General features: G+C 41.5%; 1 protein-coding gene across 2 annotated transcripts in view; it reads left to right on the top strand.

Moving 5' to 3' along the window:
- Positions 1 to 16709, top strand: part of LIPA (lipase A, lysosomal acid type) — a 32711-nt gene extending 16002 nt beyond the window's left edge. For both annotated transcript variants that reach the window (XM_075000352.1, XM_075000353.1), the window contains 7 exons: positions 455 to 653; positions 2299 to 2408; positions 2863 to 2999; positions 5828 to 5974; positions 7975 to 8046; positions 10937 to 11008; positions 14837 to 16709. In XM_075000352.1, the coding sequence (XP_074856453.1) occupies positions 455 to 653; positions 2299 to 2408; positions 2863 to 2999; positions 5828 to 5974; positions 7975 to 8046; positions 10937 to 11008; positions 14837 to 15070 (971 nt within the window). In that variant the 3' untranslated portion in view covers positions 15071 to 16709. The remainder of the gene's footprint in view (positions 1 to 454; positions 654 to 2298; positions 2409 to 2862; positions 3000 to 5827; positions 5975 to 7974; positions 8047 to 10936; positions 11009 to 14836) is intronic.
- The last annotated feature ends 3540 nt before the right edge of the window (positions 16710 to 20249 follow it).

The raw sequence follows: 20249 nt of genomic DNA, 5'->3' as shown, positions 1-20249 counted from the left end.
CGTCAAGCTGTTGTATGGGCATGCCTTCCATGGGCTTGGGGAAAGCAGAGGGGAGCAAAGACAGTTAGGAAAAGCTAACAGGCTTCCAGTATCAGGCCTCTTATCATGCAGAAATGATAAACAATGGGAACAAATGGCTCTCTATGTTCTTGCTTTAGTTCATGCTTTTTTTTTTCTTGTTGCAAGCCTTCTTTTGTGTGTGTGTTTTGTACGATACTAGGTGCTTTTTGCTCTCCTTCAGAACTAGGTAACTGCAATAAAGTAAGTCTTTTCAAAACCTGCTACCAACGAAGATTACTGTGCACAAATTTTAAGATACTGTGAGTATCATAAAGCTGGCAGTCTTTCAGCCCTATAGGTCAACCACTCAAATACGGATATGAAGTAAATACTGTTTACTTTGCCAGAGCTCCAAGCTTTGATTTTTAACTATGTAAAATGCTTTGTTTTTCAGGTCCCAAGCCTGTTGTTTTTCTGCAGCATGGTTTGCTTGCAGATGCTACTAACTGGATCACAAATGTGGAATACAATAGTCTGGGCTTTATGCTGGCAGATGCCGGCTATGATGTTTGGATGGGAAACAGCAGGGGTAACACTTGGTCCAGAAAGCATAAACAGTATACAGCAAAGCAAGAGGAATTCTGGGTTTTCAGGTAGCTGGATCTCATTTCTGAGAAGCGCTGTTTATTACATTAGATATGCTGTCAGCAAGAACCCTCCTTTCCCTTCCCCCATTTCCTCTATGATGCCATGCCTCCACTGTTAGTTCTGTGCTGTTCAGTGATTTTTGTTTGGTTTGTTAGCAATTCTGAGAGGCAGGAAGGTGGAGTTAGTTTGGGTCAAACTGAAATAAAATTTGTTTGCTTACAATTTTTGGTTAGTTGAGAAGGTAGGAAAATTTTTCTTTTGGTGGATGAAACATTTTGTCTACAGGCATTTTTAAAAAAAATCAAAGGAAATAAAGGGCTTGATTCATAGCTGAAGCAGGATGGTTCCCTCCCTAAGTCTGGGGGGCTGGGCATTTGCTTGGAATGTGGGATACTCAGATTTAACTGAAACCCTGGTCTCTTCCTTCCCAGGAGAGTGCCCTAACCTTTGGGATACAGTAATCCCATGAAATACGGGCATTCAAAATGTGTGTGTATCATGTTTATGCAACAGGGGTGGGGGCAGCACCTTGAGTGTGTGGGGAGACCCTGCAGCCCCACAGCTGGAAGCCAGCTGCGGGGTCACTGGCCGGAGGGCAGGGGCCCCCCACCACCCCATGACTGGGAAGCAGCTGGGCTCAGAGCCCAGCTCTCAGCGGCAGCTGCAGATAAGGTTGCTGCTTGGTTCCCCTCTTCTCGCTGCTTGCAGCATCCGGGAAACTGACCAGCCATGAGCCCTGCAGGTAGCAGGGAGACAAGAACCAGGCTGCCCCTTAGTTCCCCACTTCCTGCCACTTGGAGAGCCAGGAAACTGACCAGCCCTCCGGTGTGGGTCAGTTTCCTGGCTGCAGCCTGGTTCCCATCTCCCCTCTGCTTGTGTGAAAATTTGAGTTAAATGGGGGTTGCAGGAACGCAACCCCTGTGTAACTCCAGGGTTTACTCCGTAGTCATTCTCTCCCCCACCCCCCCTTCTGTTTGTCCCAATGACTGCATTTTTTACAAGCCTCAGGAGGAGAGATTGAGAGACCCTTCCCAGAACAGCCCATTGCCAGGTCATAGGGCATTCTTCTGGAATGAAAGGGAAACTAGTGGTTCCAGTTGCTGCTCCAAAGTAGAGGTTTGAAGCTGTGTCTCATGTCCCAGGCCAGTGCCTTAAGCACTGGGATAAAGACTGTCAGGGAGGGCTCCCTCCCATCCTTCCTCCTGAAATTCCTTCACCAAAATCTGTGTGTGTATATAATATATATTTTTTAAATAAATATTCATATGAAAAATTTCACCCTGCTCTATTTACTACCCCACTTCAGTAACTGTTGAACAAGATTGTACCACAGGATTTTTTTTTTTATCCTGGTTTATATCTGTGGTAACAGCATGGGGAACTATAAATTTGCATATAATGGCCTGATTCTGCCTTCAATGATATTTAATGAGAAAATTCCCATTGACTTCAGTAGTGCAAGATCAAGCCTTAAGTGAAGCTGGGTCAGAGTTTGACTGGTTGGAATCAACCTTTGAAATTTTTCATTTATTCTTAGCTGACAAACTTTCAGTGTACTCAAGTTCCATTCGGCAGGTCTACAGCTCATACAGTGATGCAGAAATTTTACAACTTCATTTATACAGCTGACTTCTTGTCTTTGTGTTGTAGTTTTGATGAAATGGCTAAATATGACCTTACTGCCACTATAAACTACATTGTGAATAAAACTGGACAGGAGAAAATCTATTACATTGGCCATTCACAGGGTACCACTATAGGTATGTTAAGAAATTAAATGCATTGCTATAAAAGGTATAGATTTGCATGCTTGGTTAAATATGATAAAGTACAGATTTGTTAGTACGTTTTGTTTTCTGTCTATTTACGTAAGAACTTAAAGGATAAAAGATTAACTTTAACCTATTTTTTGAAGTAAAAACCTGTAAAGGAGTACATTATTCATCCAGTTTCTATAAAAAAAACAAATTTTCTAAAGAGTTGTATAAGTGTACATGGGAAAAAGATCAGAAACTTGTCTTTCAGAATAAAATCTAAATTGATGCTTAGGTGAGCCATCACTTAATCAAACCAGTATTTAAGCAATATAAAACTGGCGCTAATTCAAATTTTTCTTTAAACATGGACGCAGTTTCCAAAATCAGTACATAAAACATGCTACACTCTAATTGCTGTCAAATATTGTCTTATTAACTAGTTTACATTTTTTTACAGCTTTCATTGCATTTTCAACTATGCCAAGCTTGGCTAAGAAAATAAAAATGTTCTTTGCGTTGGCACCAGTAGCTACAATTAAGTTCTCCACTAGCCCTCTGACAAAACTTGGAATGTTTCCGGAGCTGTTACTCAAGGTATGTATTTGAGTCAAGATATTTGTTTCAAACCCAGGTGAGATTATTTCTTTTCCATTTAAAATGGTCTTTAGAGAATAAATAAAACTCTGTGTAGGCTTAATGCATACAAACGTGCTGCTCTTGCTGCAAACATATTTATACAGAAGGTTCATCCCTACAACGTGAGTGCTAAGCCATATTTTGACCTGGTATCAGTTCATGTCCATAGTTGCTCTCCTGGTTTTCCATATTGATAACTGTAAAATTGGGAGGAGAATTTGTCCCAGTAGTCACAAAATGCATTTGATGCTGCCCACGTGAGGGTCATACGCTGCATTTAAAAATGTGACGAAAAATAATGTGAAAGCAAGCATTTGCTTTTATTATGTTGATGCATCACATATCTAAAAACACTTAACATTTATCTTTGTACCATATGCAAGGACCTAGAGAGCCTTCAACTAGGGAGGTTTGAGTGGCAAGCTGAGAACTCTGAATATATGTCAGGAGAAGCCAGTGGAAAGAGACAAATTAAGATGTATCTTATTAAATAGGGCTTGAACTGACCTGAAAGAATCAGAATTACATTTACCAATTTGCACATGGTACTAGCACTCGTGTTACCAAATAAGTCACAATTAATGCATAAGTTGGTCAATTTTAGTAGGGTCATGTGATATCCTTTCTGCCTTTATATAGAATATTTTTTAGTTTGTCATCAGTTTCTGCAGATTTCCTGAGCAATCTATTCTGTGTACTTCAGTCTTCATATAGACTTTTTCCCCTTCTTGACAAACTCATGTTTCACTCCACTAAATTGGGAAGTCTTTTGGGGACCTTGTTTACTGCCTGCTGCATGGGCAGGGGAATATTGACATACATTCTGTCCACATTAGGAGAATTTGACCAATGAAAAATAGCTGAGAGTTTCAGGCTTGAAATTCTAAATTGTTATTTTTTAGACAAACTGCCAAGCAAAGCGTGATAGGAAACAGAAGATGTTTACTAGGTGTTACGTGCTCTGTACAGTGACTGTGCTGCTCACCTCCATTCACCAAGTTAATCCTTTGGTGGGAGAAGGAGTGGGAGGCAAATGAGTTGTGGCAGACTAGATTTTAAATGTTGGAAGTGTTTTTTATCTCTGTTAGGCATCATGTACTTTTTTTATCCATAGGACATATCTTGACTAGATAGCTATGTATTGTAACTGGTGCTGGCTCTCTTGTGGCCCTCATCTCTATCTGCCTAAGGGAATAAGACCTGCCAGCTCTGTCCTTCTTCTCATAGTGAGAATGGCTGCTTAGTTAGAATAATAGGCTGACCAGTATCCACAGTGTAGTGGTTTTATTTTATTGGACAGTGCGTCTGTCTGTTCATGCTGTGACACTTGACCCACTTGTGGTGACTTGCACAGGGAGCTGTAGTGGAACCACTCAGTTAACCGCAAACTAATGGATGGGTCATAGGTTTTGTGCTGCCTCAGTGTGACTAAAAAACACTGCAGGTCATATTCAGACCCTTTGAACTTGTTAAAAATAAGGAAGAGGAAGCTGCCACCATAATGCGGGCTTGGTTTTATTCACATGGTTTGAATTGAGGAAGCTGCAAGTAAGGAACTTCTCAATATAAGCAGATGTAGCTTAAAATATTTTAGCCTTTAGCAGAAATATCACATGCTCTCTCTGACATAATGGATACAAAACTGGTAGCTGTTTGGAATTTTCATGGATTTTCTTTGGATAACATGAATATTTTCTAGGGCTGTCAATTATGTCACATGATGATTAACTCACAGTATTAACCGTGCTTTATTATGGTTTCAGTCACACTGCTAAACGACAGAATACCAGTTGAAATTTATCAAATATTTTGGAGGTTTTTCTACAGTTTTCAGTTATAACACACAATATAAAGGGTACAGTGCTCAGATTATATTTTATTACCAATACTTGAACTGTAAAAATGAAAAATTGAAAAATACTGCTGACCTCAGATAAGTACTGTAGTCGATTTCTTTATCATGAAACTGCATCTTACAGATTACATTGTTACATAACTGCAACTCAAATAACAAAGCCATATAAAACTTGAGCATTTAGAGAGCCACTCAGTCCTACTTCTTGTTGAGCCATTCGCTTAGGGAAATAAGTTTGTTTTATGTTTGCAGGAGATAATGCTACCCACTTATTTACAGTGCCACCTGAAAATGAGAACAGGTGTTTCCATAGCATATTAGCCAGATGTGCGAAACATTTGTATGCACTTTGTGCTTTGGTTACCATCCCAGAGAATATGCTTTCATTGTAATTAGGCTTTTTTTATTTTTTTAAGCGTGACTCAATTCCTTGTGGGGGGAGAATTGTGTGTCTCCTCCTCTCTTCTTCATTTGTAAGTTAAACATTCATAACAAAAAGATTGCAGGACAGTATTTGTAATGGGGGAATTGGGGGGAAAATACTATGTCTCTTTTTACAGTGAAGATAGTGTTCTGTGCTCCAATTGAAATAAAAGTATTTGAAAAGGTAGTAAACATTAAAATATTTTAGTGGTATTCTGTTTTGCAATCTTCCCCATATCAGAATGTTATTCCTTAATCACAATTAGTTTTTTAATTATGTGATTAATGGCAATTAACTTTTTGACAGCCCTAATATTTTATGCTATTTTTAACTCAATGGCAAAGGTACTGATTATATATTCTATTTCAGATTAATGATTTGGGTGAAACACTTCACCGTCGGAACATTATGTTATCTTACAAATTGAAGTCGTTATCCCAAGAGAGCTAGTATCAGTAAAAGCAAATAGTCTTCTGTTGTTATATGTGTGTGCTTATTATTTTGCAGGAGGCGTTTGGAAAGAAGCAATTCCTTACCCAGAATTGGTTTCTGAAGTGGCTTGCCACTCATTTTTGTACGCACAAATTACTTGATGAGCTTTGTGGCAATTTCTTCTTTCTTATCTGTGGTTTTGATGAGAGAAACTTAAACATGGTAAGTTTTTATAGACACCTAGCTGTTGGCTTCTTGTGACTTTTTAAAAAGAGAGATCTATAATCTAATGTGTTTATACTCAATATGTAACTAAAAAAATAATACATTATAGTTCTTGACAGTTTAAGTATCTTTTTCTTGCCATAGGCAGGAGTGCAACTGCACAGAGACTAGTTGATAAAATACATAGAACTAAAGGTAAAAATGGATTGAAGGGCAGAAATAAATATATATTATTTGTACTCCATGAGCAGAAGATGGGTAAGATAGATAGCTGGAGAAGAGAATTAACAATAGGGGACATGAAGAGAAAGGAGAAGTATAATTAGACTTCACAGCTTGGGACTGCATCCACATGTGAGAGCTGCTGAGATTTCCGGATCTCATAGTGGACCTATATAGTTGTTTCTCTACGGGCCAACTGGAACATTTGAAAGTCTGTACCTGTTCTGTCTTAGAGTGAAGTACGGGAGACAGTGCAAGTATGCGGGCAAGTTAGTTAAGGTCATTTCTAGTTTGAAAAGTGATTGTGTAAAACAGTGTCTGCCAAATCCTAACTTGTTACACATGTGCAAATGCATTAGGAAATGTTGCAGAGGTGTGACTGAAGATGTAATTTAAAGGTTGAGTGGATGTTTTGATGAGGGCATAATTTGGCCGGCAGAACTTTTTGTTGCCGCTGATAAAGCCTCGGCAGGAAAGACTCCAGCTTGAAATTTCTACTTGCGAGGTTGAGTTTCCACGGCTGGGATTTTTCTTTTAAAAATAAACAAAACGAAAAGAACAAATAGCAGAACATCTAGATATGGGTAAAAATTTACTTTGAGGATTCAGCTTTCAGAAGAAAGCAGGGGTGTATGCGTGTGTGCATGCATGAAGCTTATTTGGAGCAAGAGGCTACTTATTTAGTAGGAGTAGGCTGAACTGTTGGTCAGGACTGGTATAATGTAGGGAGACATTTAAAACTTAAAGGAGCTTGGCACACTTTTGAACCTGTACTTTGATTAAAACTGATGCATGCATAACATTGTCAAGTTTAAAGTCAATATTTCTGAAAAATCCTTTTATTAAGGACACCATGGAATATTACATCTTACTGTAGTAGTGCTTATTCTAAATTTAGTTTTACTTTTCAACATCTGTGCTTCCAATTATTTTGCATTTCATTCAGCAAGGAAAGAAAGCTAGAGTACTTTCAGTTTTGTATCTAGTAACTTTTCTAGTACTGTTCTCTTTTTCTGGATGTATCAGGAGACAGCTTACATTTCTTCAATCACAAGCATGCCTTTTTCTTGGGGGTGGAAAAAAAACTCAGAACAAAAAATTGAATAATTCCTAATCAGCCTCAGTTTTTTGGGTGTTTCTAAAGTGCATTTTACAGTAAAGTACAACATGAATTTTAGTTTAAACTAAATTGATGGTGTTACTCGATCAATGGCAAATATTCTGTAAGACATAAGCATCTTATCTAGCTTGTGTATAAAACTCCATTCTGAAACTCTGGCTACGTCCACACCAGGAGCATCTGTCGATAGACGTTACTGTTGACAAAACCTCGATGGAACTTCTGACAGCTTGCTGCTATGCAACTTGCTCTGTTGACAGAGAATTGCCAGGCTGCACTGCCCTGTGGTGACAGAAAGTGACATCTCTGCAAACAGGGCTGCCCAGCAACTGGAAGCCCTCTCTGTCAACAGAAGTGTCTACATTCTACTTGTGTTGAGAGATTGTTATGCCTCAAATTTTTGAGGGATAACACTGTTGAGGCAAATTCAGAGTTCTTTCAAGACTCTGTCAACAGAATGCTTTAAGTGTGTAGATGCTCCCTGTGTTATGTCAACAGAAAGCCCCTTCTGTCGAAAAAAGCTGTCTGGTGTAGACAGAGACTCTCTGATCAGAACTTTTAATTTTTTAGACTTACTCTGTTCGGTTTGCAAAACGAATAAGTGATGGAACAGATGCATGTTAATAGATAATGATTAATTATGTTGCTGTTTCAGAGCCGAGTAGATGTGTATTCGACGCACTGCCCTGCTGGGACATCTGTACAGAACATGATCCATTGGAGCCAGGTAGAACTTCTGAACTCTGAAGTGCCTGTTAACTTAATTTGTTTATAAAATACTGCTGTCAGTGAAATGGGGATAAAATGTCAAAATAATCTTATGGCAGCACAACTTGGATAAGACTCTAGGGACTACTACAGAGAAAGTCAGAACAGCAGGTGTTAATTACTGCAATTTTAATTTAACAAACACACTCCAGCTTTGGACACAGCCTATATTTTTGCTTGAGAACAAAATAATAGAAGCTGCCAACCAGCAAACAGTAATGCTGACTGCATTTAAAACTACCATGGCAGAGATAGTACTGTTACATCAAATGTTTTTGTCCTTTTAATAATCTTGGTTTGTGACCATGGGCTATGTACTACAGCAGGGCCAGTGTACAAAGTGTGCATTGTTACAGTGATTTTTTTTTAAACACTTTGCTGTCCACCTTCTCTCAGTTAATTGAAATGATTGTGGTGCTGCTATGTTTTAGTGGATAAGAAACCTCTCATGGAATCAGCAGCTGCTGGTCTCTGCATAGGTGCCTCAAAGGGAGATAAAGTCTTGGCATCAACATGGTTGTCTACATAAAGTGTTTGTTATTCTAGGAAGTGTAATTTTGAGCTTCCGTGGATGACGGGGGGCCTGGCGTGGAGTGGGAAGAGCTTTGCAAAGAAAGCTTGTTTTAAAAATTAATGTTTCTTAGACTGCTTTTTCTGAAAACTTTTAGATAGTAAATGGTACTAAGTAAGTTTGAAAGGAGAATTTCATTGATTTGGTTGTCAGAGTTCAGGGCAATGGCACCTGTATTTGTCTTCTGTGGTCCAGAAAGGCCACCTCTTGTAGATTCCTAGCTCCGTGGATATGCAGCAGACTTGTGGAGAGACCCACATCTGTTTTCCTTCTGACTAGGTTATTTCAATGCTGCAGTTCCTTGCTATGTTGTGAGTTCCCCGGCAAGCAAGATTGCCTTAATATGTGCTTTGCTTTCTCTCCAAAGGCTTTGAATTGGTTAATTGCCCCACTTATATCTCACCACGCTGCCATGTCTAAGCAAATGCATTTATTCTTAGTGAAAACATTACAGAGAAAATATTTTGAAAACAAATAAGACATGCTAAATGCATGCATACACTTATGCTAATAAGCTTAACAGAGATCATTGTCCATGCACCTCTTACAAGGGGTCTGACAGGTGTCAGCCCTTCCAATATTTTGGCAAGGTCTTGGTCCCTGCCCTTCGTTCAGAACTATGGTCTGTTTGCTAGACTGAAGAAGACCTGTTGTCACTTTGAAGTCAAGCTATTTATCCAAAATTCCTTCTTTGTATTTTATTTTATTTTTGCTGGTGCATAGAGAGTCCATTTAGAACCAGTATATGCTAGTCTTTCTAGATGATAGTACCTCTCTGGAGATGTTACATCCCTGAGTGGATTTACCTAATCACCCTCTTTGGGCTGGATTATTCACCTGGAGGGCTGTGATTACTCCCCTCCATGAAATTACATGAACCGTTGGCTCACGCAGTGCCTTTGTCTGCACTTGACTTTGTGTTCCTCAAGCTTTCCCATGGTTGCTGCTAGAAAATGAGCAATGTAAAGAATGTTTTCTCCTGGAGTAGTATATTCCATTGTGCTGCAGTAGTGTTCTGTTGAAGCTGAGCAGATGTAGCAGAATCAAGCTCTGATGATGTTTAATATACACAACTGCAATAATTGTACGTGAATTAAATTGGGCAGGGAGCCTTAGGCCGAAGCAACAGAATGTATTAATATCAGCAGGTGTCTTGCATCACCAGCCTTACTTTTTGTAATTCTCATAGCTGATTGCCTGGGGTTTCCTTGCTAAACATGATGGCTGTTTCTGTGTAATATTAGGCTAAAAATGTGTGCACACCTGAGTAGTTGGCTTGGATACTTTTTGCTGCTAGGATTCATGCTTATTTCCCAAACTGGCTAAGCTTGCTTGTTACCAAAATGGCTAAGATGGCTTTGTGTGAAATGACTTAATTGTTATTTGCTGCAATGCAAATTTAAAATAAAAATAGTTTTGGAAGAGAAGAAATCTTTACTGCTTAACTTGTGACCTGCTGATACTGAGCCAGGTATTCAGAAATATACAGCCCAGTGTGCATGCACAGCTCCCAGTTTGGATTAAATCCAGCATGCTTGCATGTTAACCTTTTGAAAGTCTGGCCAACTGTGTATTCCATTTGAGGACATGGTGTCTCCACAAGCAGGAACACTCCCAGTGCCCATAATCAAAACAAAAAGCAGTCAAGTAGCACTTTAAAGACTAGCAAAATAGTTTATTAGGTGAACTTTCATGGGACAGACACACTTCTTCAGACCGTAGCCAGACCAGAACAGACTCAATATTTAAGGCACAGAGAACCAAAAACAGTAAGCAAGGAGGACAAATGAGAAAAAGATAATCAAGGTGAGCAAATCAGAGAGTGGAGGGGTCAGGGGGAAGGTCAAGAATCAGATTGAGAAGTGAGTTAACTCACGAAAGCTCATGCTCTAAATTTTTCTGTTAGTCTATAAGGTGCCACAGGACTCTCTGTTACTAGTGCCCATAATCTGTAGGTAAAAATGTGAGACCTCAGACACCTTGTGGAAACAAAGGGGGTGTGGGAATGGTAAACAGGAGGGGGGTTGGGAATGGTAGGAGGGATGTTTTAGAAGAACAAAAGCTGTAATACTTTCAGCTTGCCTTTGCTCTAGTTACCTTTGTCTCATTATGTATGTAAACCATTGCCTCCTCTCTCTGGGGTATCTTTGTTTTTGAATTTCATCACGAAGGATTAAGGCACTTCTCCAGCTAACCTTCTTTTATTTTTTTTTATTTACAATTCCTGAATGCAGACGCTGACCTTCATATTTTTTTGTCTGAATGTTTATATATTTAGGCTGTTAAATCTGGGGAACTCAAAGCTTATGACTGGGGAAGCAAGGCCGCAAATTTGATTCACTATAACCAGGTAAAGAACTTTTTAATGGAAGTCTTATGATCCCTGAGAAATGAAAAAGAAAAGTTTTGAAACTGCCAGGAGACCACGTAAGGCTGTGATCCAGCCAGTCCTTGCAAATTAAGCAGAGACCTGCAGCTGGGATGCAAATTCATATAGGTGTTAGGAAATGATTGAACATAAGGCAGCTCTCTTGTCTCTAAATTGCTACAAATGCTGTGCTTCCATGTGAGATGGAGTGACTGTTGCAAGTGTAAATAGGCCTTAATCAAAGTCCTGATTGGATCCGGGTACATGGTTTTTCAGTGAATAGTAGATTAGTTAAAAAATGGATTTAAGAGGCGTTGAAAGTATTCACAATTTTGGCAAATAATTTCAGCCAAAAGGAGAGAATTTGTTTTGAAAAGTCAAAATTGTTCTTTTTGATGATTCTAACTGATTTAACTTTTTGCATTTGGAAATATAGCTAGATATAATTAAAAGGAGTAAATACAGATATTTAATTTTAGTGTTTTAGGGTATGTTTTTAGTCTGAAAGAATTTTGTTCTCAATTTTTTTCACTTTAGCAAAAACCTGAAAAGATAAACTTTAGAAACAAACCGTTTAAAAACTTTTTTTTTGGCTTGGTCCTTCATCTGAGGACTTATTTGCTCAGCTTTCAGCTTGACTTTTTTGATAGTTAATGATCTCACAGCACTTCATGGTGTCCTGGCCACACTTAAGCCTGCTTAAATCTCCCCTGTAGCTTCATTTGGTTACCAAATTCTTCTCTAAATCCCAATACATAGCATTAAAAGTTTACTTCTCATTTGCTTTACTGTGACTGTAATATATTTTGCAGTAAATCCTAGCTTGAGCAGTGCAATGCAGGTGAGTAATCTGCATGCTTGTTGGTAGGTATAATGGTTTTTCACTTTCAGCATAATAGTGACATATAATATGTTTTATATAAAAAGGATGTAGATTTAAATTTTCTACAGTAGTCTCTTTGCACACATGAGTCCTTGCAACGTCTAAAGACCTCATTCTCCCTATTGAGCAAGCTTTAACTGGAATTATTCACAGCTTCTCTTGAAATTGACTGCTGCTCCAGAGGAAAGAAAGGGAAGGACTGGCTGCATTAAAAGGAGTGTAAAGACCAAGACCTGCAAAGTCATTGTTCCGCTGTACTCTGCACTGATTAGGCCTCAGTTGGAGGATTGTGTCCAGTTTTGGGCACCACATTTGGGGTACCTCTACACTTGCATTTCTCTTTCGAAAGAGGTATGCAAATGAGGGGCATCAAAAAGGCAAATGAGGGGCATATTTGGCACCTCATTTGCATGTTCTTATTGGAAAGAGCTTCTTTTGAAAGAAGAAAACCAGTGTAGATGCTGCTCTTTCGAAAGAAAACCCCATCTTCGAAAGAATCCTTCTTCTCTTTATTTAATGGGAAGGGGGATTCTTTCGAAGATGGGGTTTACATTCAAAAGAGCAGCATCTACGCTGGTTTTCTTCTTTCGAAAGAAGCTCTTTCAAAATTAAAACATGAAAATGAGGTGTCAAATATACACCCAATTTGCATTTTGATGTCCCTCATTTGCCTACCTCTTTCGAAAGAGGAATGCAAGTGTAGACATGCCCTTCAAAAGGGATTTGGAGAAAGTCCAGAGAAGAGCTACAAGAATGATTAAAGGTCTAGAGAACATGAACTGTGAGGAAAGACTGAAAGAATTGAGCTTGTTTAATTTAGAAAAGAGAAGGGTGAGAGGGGACATGATAGTGGTTTACAAGTACCTAAAAGAGTATTACAAGGAGGAGGAAGAAAAATTGTTGTTCTTAGCCTGTGAGGCTAGGACAAGAAGCAATGGGCTTAAACTGCAGCAAGGGAGGTTTAGGTTGGACATTAGGAAAAACTTCCTAACTGTCAGGGGCTGTGTCTACACTAGCCCCAAACTTGGAAATGTCCATGTAAATGGCCATTTCGAAGTTTACTAATGAAGCACTGAAATACATATTCAGCGCCTCATTAGCATGCGGGCGGCCGCGGCACTTCGAAATTGACACGGCTCGTCCCGACGGGGCTCCTTTTCGAAAGGATCCTGCCTACTTTGAAGTCCCCTTATTCCTATGAGCAGGTGGGAATAAGGGGCCTTCGAAGTAGGCGGGGTCCTTTAGAAAAGGAGCCCCGTCAGGACAAGCCGCACGGCGGCGAGCCACATCAATTTTGAAGTGCTGCGGCCGCCCGCATGCTAATGAGGCACTGAATATGTATTTCAGTGCTTCATTAGTAAACTTCGAAATGGCCATTTACGTGGCCATTTCGAAGTTTGGGGCTAGTGTAGACACGGTCAGGGTGTTTAAACATTGGAATAAAGTGCCTCGGGAGGTTGTGGAATCTCCATCACTGGTGAGATTTAAGAGCAGGTTAGATAATGTTGACTTGGGGGGAAAACGTAGTAAGATTTATGGAGTTAGACTGGCGAGCCTTCCCCAACTTAAAGTTTAAAGATTAAGATTCGCTCCACCCCTGAGTTAACATAAAGAGTATGAGACAAATTGTGTCTCAAGCTAGAGGTGAGTTTTCAGGATTTCCAGTGATTACACAGACAATATCATTAGCAGCACTTATGGTTTGTTTAGTTTAGCAGCATAAAAGTATAAAAGCAACACTTACCAGTTGCAAACTGAAGATGTTTAATACAGTCAATATCTAGTTACAAACAGAGATTTGCTTAACAATGTTATAACAATAAAGCAAGTCACTTAACTGCCTGCGTTTATGGTTTAAACTTATGCTATGCAAGCAGGGTGCAATACTCAACTGATTCCTCTAGAACCCGAGGCCAGCTTGCATCAATCAGTGAGGAACGTGTTATAGCAGTAGGTGGAATTGAAGTTAAAGAGGAAAAACAAAAGGCTGTTCTAAGAATAGTAGTAGCAAAGAGAACAGATAGTAGAGAGGGAGAGAGAGAACCCACGGAGGTGGAAGATACACCTCTGGTGCAGATTCTGTCTAGCACATCTTCCCCATGCAGCGAGGGGTTCTTATACCCATTTTACCTAATAGTACTTAAATACTGATGCTAAATTAACCTCTGATTTCATAGAATCTTTAACAATCAACAATACCCCAAGTTTCCTGATGACCTCAATGTGTATGTATTCTATAGTCAATGTCTCAAGACCAATTTCTGATTAAGAAGTCGAGGGGTGACCTTTACTTAAATTCATTTGGTGCCAGCAAGCCTTTCCGGTCATGGTAGGTGGGAAAAGGTTGAACACCAGTTGGTGTCAGAAAAGTGTCGCAGATAGTGAAGATTTACATACATGTCTTTAATCTTACTAAAATGACCTGTCTGACCTTAATTTTTTCTTATAAACAGGGTGGAAGAAAAACATTTTGCAAAAAGCTCCCCATTCATATTTCACTGGCAGGCTGTTTGTGTTACTGCTGCCAGGAAAGATGAGCAGAAGTAGGCCTCTCTAGGCCTAAGTTAGCTATATTGTGATGGCCTCTTTATATAGTTATAGTAACATACAACCTTACCCAGACTACATTTTAAACGACAGTTAAGCTAGCAAAGGCTTCAGTAGACATCTGTCAGGATGGTCTGGGTGGTACTTGGCCCTACTGTGAGGGCAGGGGATTGGAGTCGACCTCTGGAGGTCCCGTTCACTTCTAGTGTTCTGTGATTCTGTACCTAGGATTCTGAGTTCTCTCCTTGTGCACTTTCTAGTACATTGCAGTACTGCTAGACATAACTCTTAGTAAATGAGTTCTTTCTAAAACCAGAAGTGTTTTCATATATGTATGCTTTCATTTTTAAAAGGTTACAATTTTTTTTTCTCCCCCATAGTCTACCCCTCCATTCTACAAAGTAAAAGATATGACCGTGCCAACTGTACTATGGACTGGCGGAAATGACTGGCTTGCAGACATGAAGGATGCTGCCATATTGCTCACTCAAGTCACTAATCTAGTTTACCACAAACACATTCCTGAGTGGGAACATCTGGATTTCATCTGGGGTCTCGATGCACCTCATCGCATGTATAAAGAAATCATTGATGAGATGAACAAACATTTGTAAAACTGCCTGGTGTGTTGGGGGGCAGGTAGGGGGTTTAAAATACTGCTAAATGCCTCTCTTGGAATGTGTTGTGTCGTCATGGCAATAGCACCGTATCATTATTTGTAATGCCTTTAAAAATGCCAATGATGACTACTGATTTGGATTTATATCTATCATTGATGTAAACAGTGTTAGTTCTTTTATCCTTACCATCTCTTTCTTATCCCAGTGGCTTCATGCAATGTGGTAACACTGTCAGAAAACAGTAGTGCGCCTTTGCCGAGAGGAAACATTTTAAATCCATGTAGATTTATTGCCAGGTTTGAAAAACAACTTAACCCACTGTAGCCAGACATGAACCCCCCATTTGGCCTTTTCTTCTTCTCCCACCCCACTGGGCGAGACAGACACAGAGAGGGAGACAGGTAGCCTTCGTTCCCCTGGGAACGCAGGTGTGCTGTCTCACCCAGACTCTCTACCATACACAGAAACCAGACAGTGAATGGGATAGCTAATGGCCGCCCTTCTGGCTGATCTCGGTGATTGACACGCCTGATCACTGCCAAAGGAAGAACGGGGAACCTCCGCCCATCACCACCAAAGGTGCCCAATTGTCCACAATTCACAGGTGCGAATTGAGCCTTGCACCTTCCCTGGGAAACCTGGGGTTCAAACACATTCCTCCCCGATTGGCCACTTGAGACCAGGAAGAAGCCTATATGACCAAAGGGGTATAAAGAGGCATTTGGCAGCCCACCCCCTTTGAGCTCCAATCACCTACACCTGCTGGCCAGGTCTGGTATTGAGTCCTGAGACTGGGGACGCCTGGTTTGTATCTACTTCTTCCCAAGGGATTGAGTGAGATTCTGGGTCACACCGGATCTATGAGGCAGGGGTAAGAATTACACCTGTATTACACTTCTTTCCTATAGGAATTGAGGGAAAGACTCTGGTTCCACCAGGTCTAAGAGGCAGGGGAGAAAATCACACCTGCAACATGCCTTTCTTGTGTACACATTAATTGTATTAGTTTAAGCTAGCTAGTCTGCCCAAAACTTTTCTTAAGTTAAATTGTGTTGTTTCCCCTTTTAAAAACCTCGGGTACTAACTGTTTTTGGCTATAAACTGCTAAAAACCATTACCCTGTCAATCAAACCACTGGAAGCCCTTATCTTATCTTTAAAACGGTTTACCCTTTAGATCTATTAGAAAACTGCCCACAGCCATTATCTTTTACATAGAACTGTAGAAAATCATTATCTTGTCTGTCAAACCACAGGGGGTCCTTACCTTAATTGGCAAGCTGTGGTCAGCAGTTACCTTCTGAAAACATTAGTAACCACAAGAAAATCGTTATCCTGTCACTCAAACTCAGCGGCCATCTTGGTTTCATTCATAAAATTGGGCGGTCAGTTTAAAACTCCTTTTTACTCACGGCAGCTGCTTCTTTTGTAAAATCGCTGCCAGCGGTTTTCCTATTAACTGCTGCTAAAGTTATAAACAAAAAGATTCACAATTGTTGTACTTTAATCATTTGTCATAGTTAAATTTTTTTTTATCTTTGTATAAATAAAAGTAATTGTTAAAGCCTCTAATAAGTGTAATTTTCCTCTTGCTGCTGTACCTGAACTAAACGCAAACCAAAGAACCCAGCCTGCCCTGGCTGCTTAGCATAGCTGCCGGTGCGGCATCACACCCTTTGTCCCACTGGACCTTTAGCTGGCACCTGGGCATCGGCTCACACCCACTTGGCGTGTCAGCAGCTTGAAAGTTGCAAAATATAAGCACTTGCTCTGGAATACGTTATTGGCATGGTTTTGAAGATTCTGCTGCTTTTGATTTCAGACTTACGAACTCTTTGGAAAAGAGGCTGTTTGTAATTCTGAAATGTCTGTAACTGAACATTGACTTAATACAGCTTTGAAACTTCACTATGCAAAAGAAGAATCCTGCTTTCCCCTTTTAGTAGTTTAACACAATTCTGTATTTGCTTTCTGGGGGAGGAAGAGTGTCTGCTCCTTGTGTTCTTCCATTTCCAAATGAGGTGTGTGGCTGATGGGACCATTCTTAACTCTGAGGCTCTGTTGTAGAGATTTCCAAACCTCCTAGTTTTGCTCTTGCTGATGCAGTGGCAGTCTAACTGGCACACAGGAAACAGAGATACCTGGCCATTTTATCTTGTGCTTTAATCATAAGTTAGCTGTCTGTTAAGAACAAAACATATCAGCTTACTTTCTTCCCAGTGTTCTCTGAGAATAATCATGCCAACACTGCATGCTTTCAACGCCAGTTGGAGTTAGATATTCTGGATTTGTTCACTACTGCATTGTTTGAAGTTAAACTGATGTAAAACTAGGTGAAGGTCCTTTATGGCAAAAACAAAGTACCAGTGAAAATTGTTGTTTGAACTTAACTTTCTGGAAGAAGCAAATGGGCTAAAAGAAAACACTGCTTAGTGTAACAGTTACCTATTATGAGCTGGAGTGGAAAAGGTGGAAGATGTGTGTAATGATTTGTGGTTTTGCACTGATTACTACTAGAAAACAAGCCTCACATATGTACAGGTTGAAACTCTCTAATCCAGCACCCTCAGGACCTGATGGCTATGTCTACACTAGCCCCAAACTTTGAAATGGCCACGCAAATGGCCGTTTCAAAGTTTACTAATGAAGCGCTGAAATGCATATTCAGCACTTCATTTGCATGTGGGCGGCTGCGGCATTTGGAAATTGACGCGGCCGCCTGCATGCTAATGAAGTGCTGAATATGCATTCTTCTTCGAGTGGTCCCCGTGGGTGCTCCACAGTAGGTATCAGGCTTGCCCCGGTGCCGCAGATCAGAAATTTTCTAGCAGTTTCCTTCGGATCGTGCATGCGCTGATGCACGCTGCTCCTTCGCACGCTCTCGGTCATGTGCGTTATCCGGTCCCCGCCAGTTCCTTCTCAACCGCCAACGACTGCAGACGGAATCCGCTCTGGCTCCAACGCCTGAGACAGATAAGACTGTTAATTTTTAGTTGATAGCTTGTTTTTACTATTATACGTTTTAAAAAAAAAAAAAAAAAGCAAAAAGCAGCTTAAAAAAAAAAAGTAACTGAGAGAGAAGAGGATTGGAGGGGAGAAGAGCGGACAAAGAAGGCTGCTTATGCCATCTGCTACCCTAAAGGCCATAAATGTTGTTTGTTTTAAAAACACTGTGATTAGCGGCTAAGTACCCTATTAACAGTTAGACTCACCGGGATGTCTTCGTCGGGGTTTAAGAAGTGTGAGTCATGCCACAAGGCCATGCCTGCCTCTGATGGGCACAGTAAGTGCATTCGTTGCCTGGGGGCGTCCCACGTTACTCAGAAGTGCTCTCACTGCACTAAGCTTACAGCCAGGGTCAGGAAGGACAGGGAAATGAGGCTCAAAATGATCTTGTTTGATAAGGCCCTTCAGCCCGAACCACTGGAGGAGCCTCGCACAGAAGGGCCCTCAGGGTTGCACAAAAGGAAGGCAGCTTCTTTGACCCCCTCTGTGCAAAAGAAGAAGAAACTCTCCCCAGCTCGATCCTTGCCGGTGACCTCAGCGAGCAGGACGAGCGGAACGCAGAGCCCTGACCCGCGGGCTTATGGTAGCAGCAGCACGGTTGCGCACGCGACCGTGGCTGGGCCTCTGACTATTCAACAGTTGGCGCCGCGGGCGCCAGCGCGGCAAGTGCCAGAATTGGCAGCGCTGCCTCACATGGCACCAGCTCTCACGGCGCTGACGGTACAGGGGCACCCAGCACGGGGCCAAAAGGCGTCAGAGGAGGCTACCGGCGTGGCACCGACAGCGGGGCCGAGATCCCTGGCACGGGAGGGGGCGGCACCTACCCTGCAACGACGGGGGAAAGCTAGGGCTAAAAGCCGGCACCCCAGTCCATCTCCGGGCATTGCTGCGCTGCTATCATCATCCAGTCCCCCTCCTCCCCCCGAGATACACATGCTGCGCCGGATGGCAACTCCAACTGCCTGTTTCAGACCCCCCTCCCCGTTCCTCCAACCACCATCGCCTTGGCTCAGACAACCTTCACCCTTTTTGGGCATGGATCCCTATGAATACTATCACAGACCATCTTCACCATTATCAGTGTCATCAAGAAGATCGCGCTCTTCCAGACATCGTAGGTGCACATTCCGATCGTGGTCCAGATCTCCATCACCGGGCCCTTACCCGTGTTGTTACAGCCGTCCTCATCATACTGAACACCGACATCAGAGGTCAAGATCCAGGGGCAGATCCCCACCCACACCTCGCCAACACCCCCTGCATACACTCTCGCTCTGGGAGAGGAACGCAGTTTTCCCAGGTGGAAATGGGTCCAGAGTCCCGAGACCTTCCTTCACAACCCACGAAAGAGCAAGCATACCAGCAAACTCAGGAATCAGAGGAGTTGGAGGAGGTATATCCTAGCGGCGCCTCCTCATCCTCCCCAGATGAGGCAGTTGTCCCCGGGGACATCTCCCCCCCTCCGGATGACCTTAAACAATTCTAAGATCTGTTCAAAAGAGTAGCATACACACAGGACATTCAAATAGCAGAGGTGCAGGAGAAACACCATAAACTCCTGAAAAATTTGAGACCCCCAGCTTCATCTAAAATTGCCATCCCACTGGACGAAGCCATTATGGAATCAGCCACTAACACATGGCAGATTCCGGCCTCCATCCCGCTTACGAATAAAAGAGTGGAAAGAAATACTTCGTCCCAGCCAAAGGCATGGAATTCCTGTTTAGCCACCCACAGCCCAATTCTTTGGTGGTCGTATCGTCTCAACAGAGGTCAAAGACGCCTCAATATAAATCAGGGGGGTCAGATAAAGATGCAAAGAAATTAGACCTGTTCAGCAGAAAGGTCTACTCCTCCTCTACCTTATTACTGAGAGTGGCAAACTATGCGGCACATCTATCAAACCATAACTTTGACAATTACTCTAGACTTACCTCTCTCATGGACTTCCTCCCAGAGGACAAGAAGCCAGTACTAAAGGCGATCGTCCAGGAGGGCTACGCGGCCTCACAAATGGGAGTTCAGATTGACCTGGACGTGGCGGACACAGCGGCACGCTCAACAGCCGCAGCAGTGGTATTGTGTAGGGAATCCTGGCTCCAGACGTCTGGTATCCCCAGAGATCTACAGGCGAAGATCGTAGATCTTCCATTCGATAAGCAAAAGTT

Source organism: Carettochelys insculpta, chromosome 7 (assembly GCF_033958435.1).
Source record: "Carettochelys insculpta isolate YL-2023 chromosome 7, ASM3395843v1, whole genome shotgun sequence".
NCBI lineage: Eukaryota > Metazoa > Chordata > Testudines > Carettochelyidae > Carettochelys > Carettochelys insculpta.
Note: the sequence above shows the minus strand (reverse complement) of the source record. Positions and strands in the feature narration are given on the sequence as shown.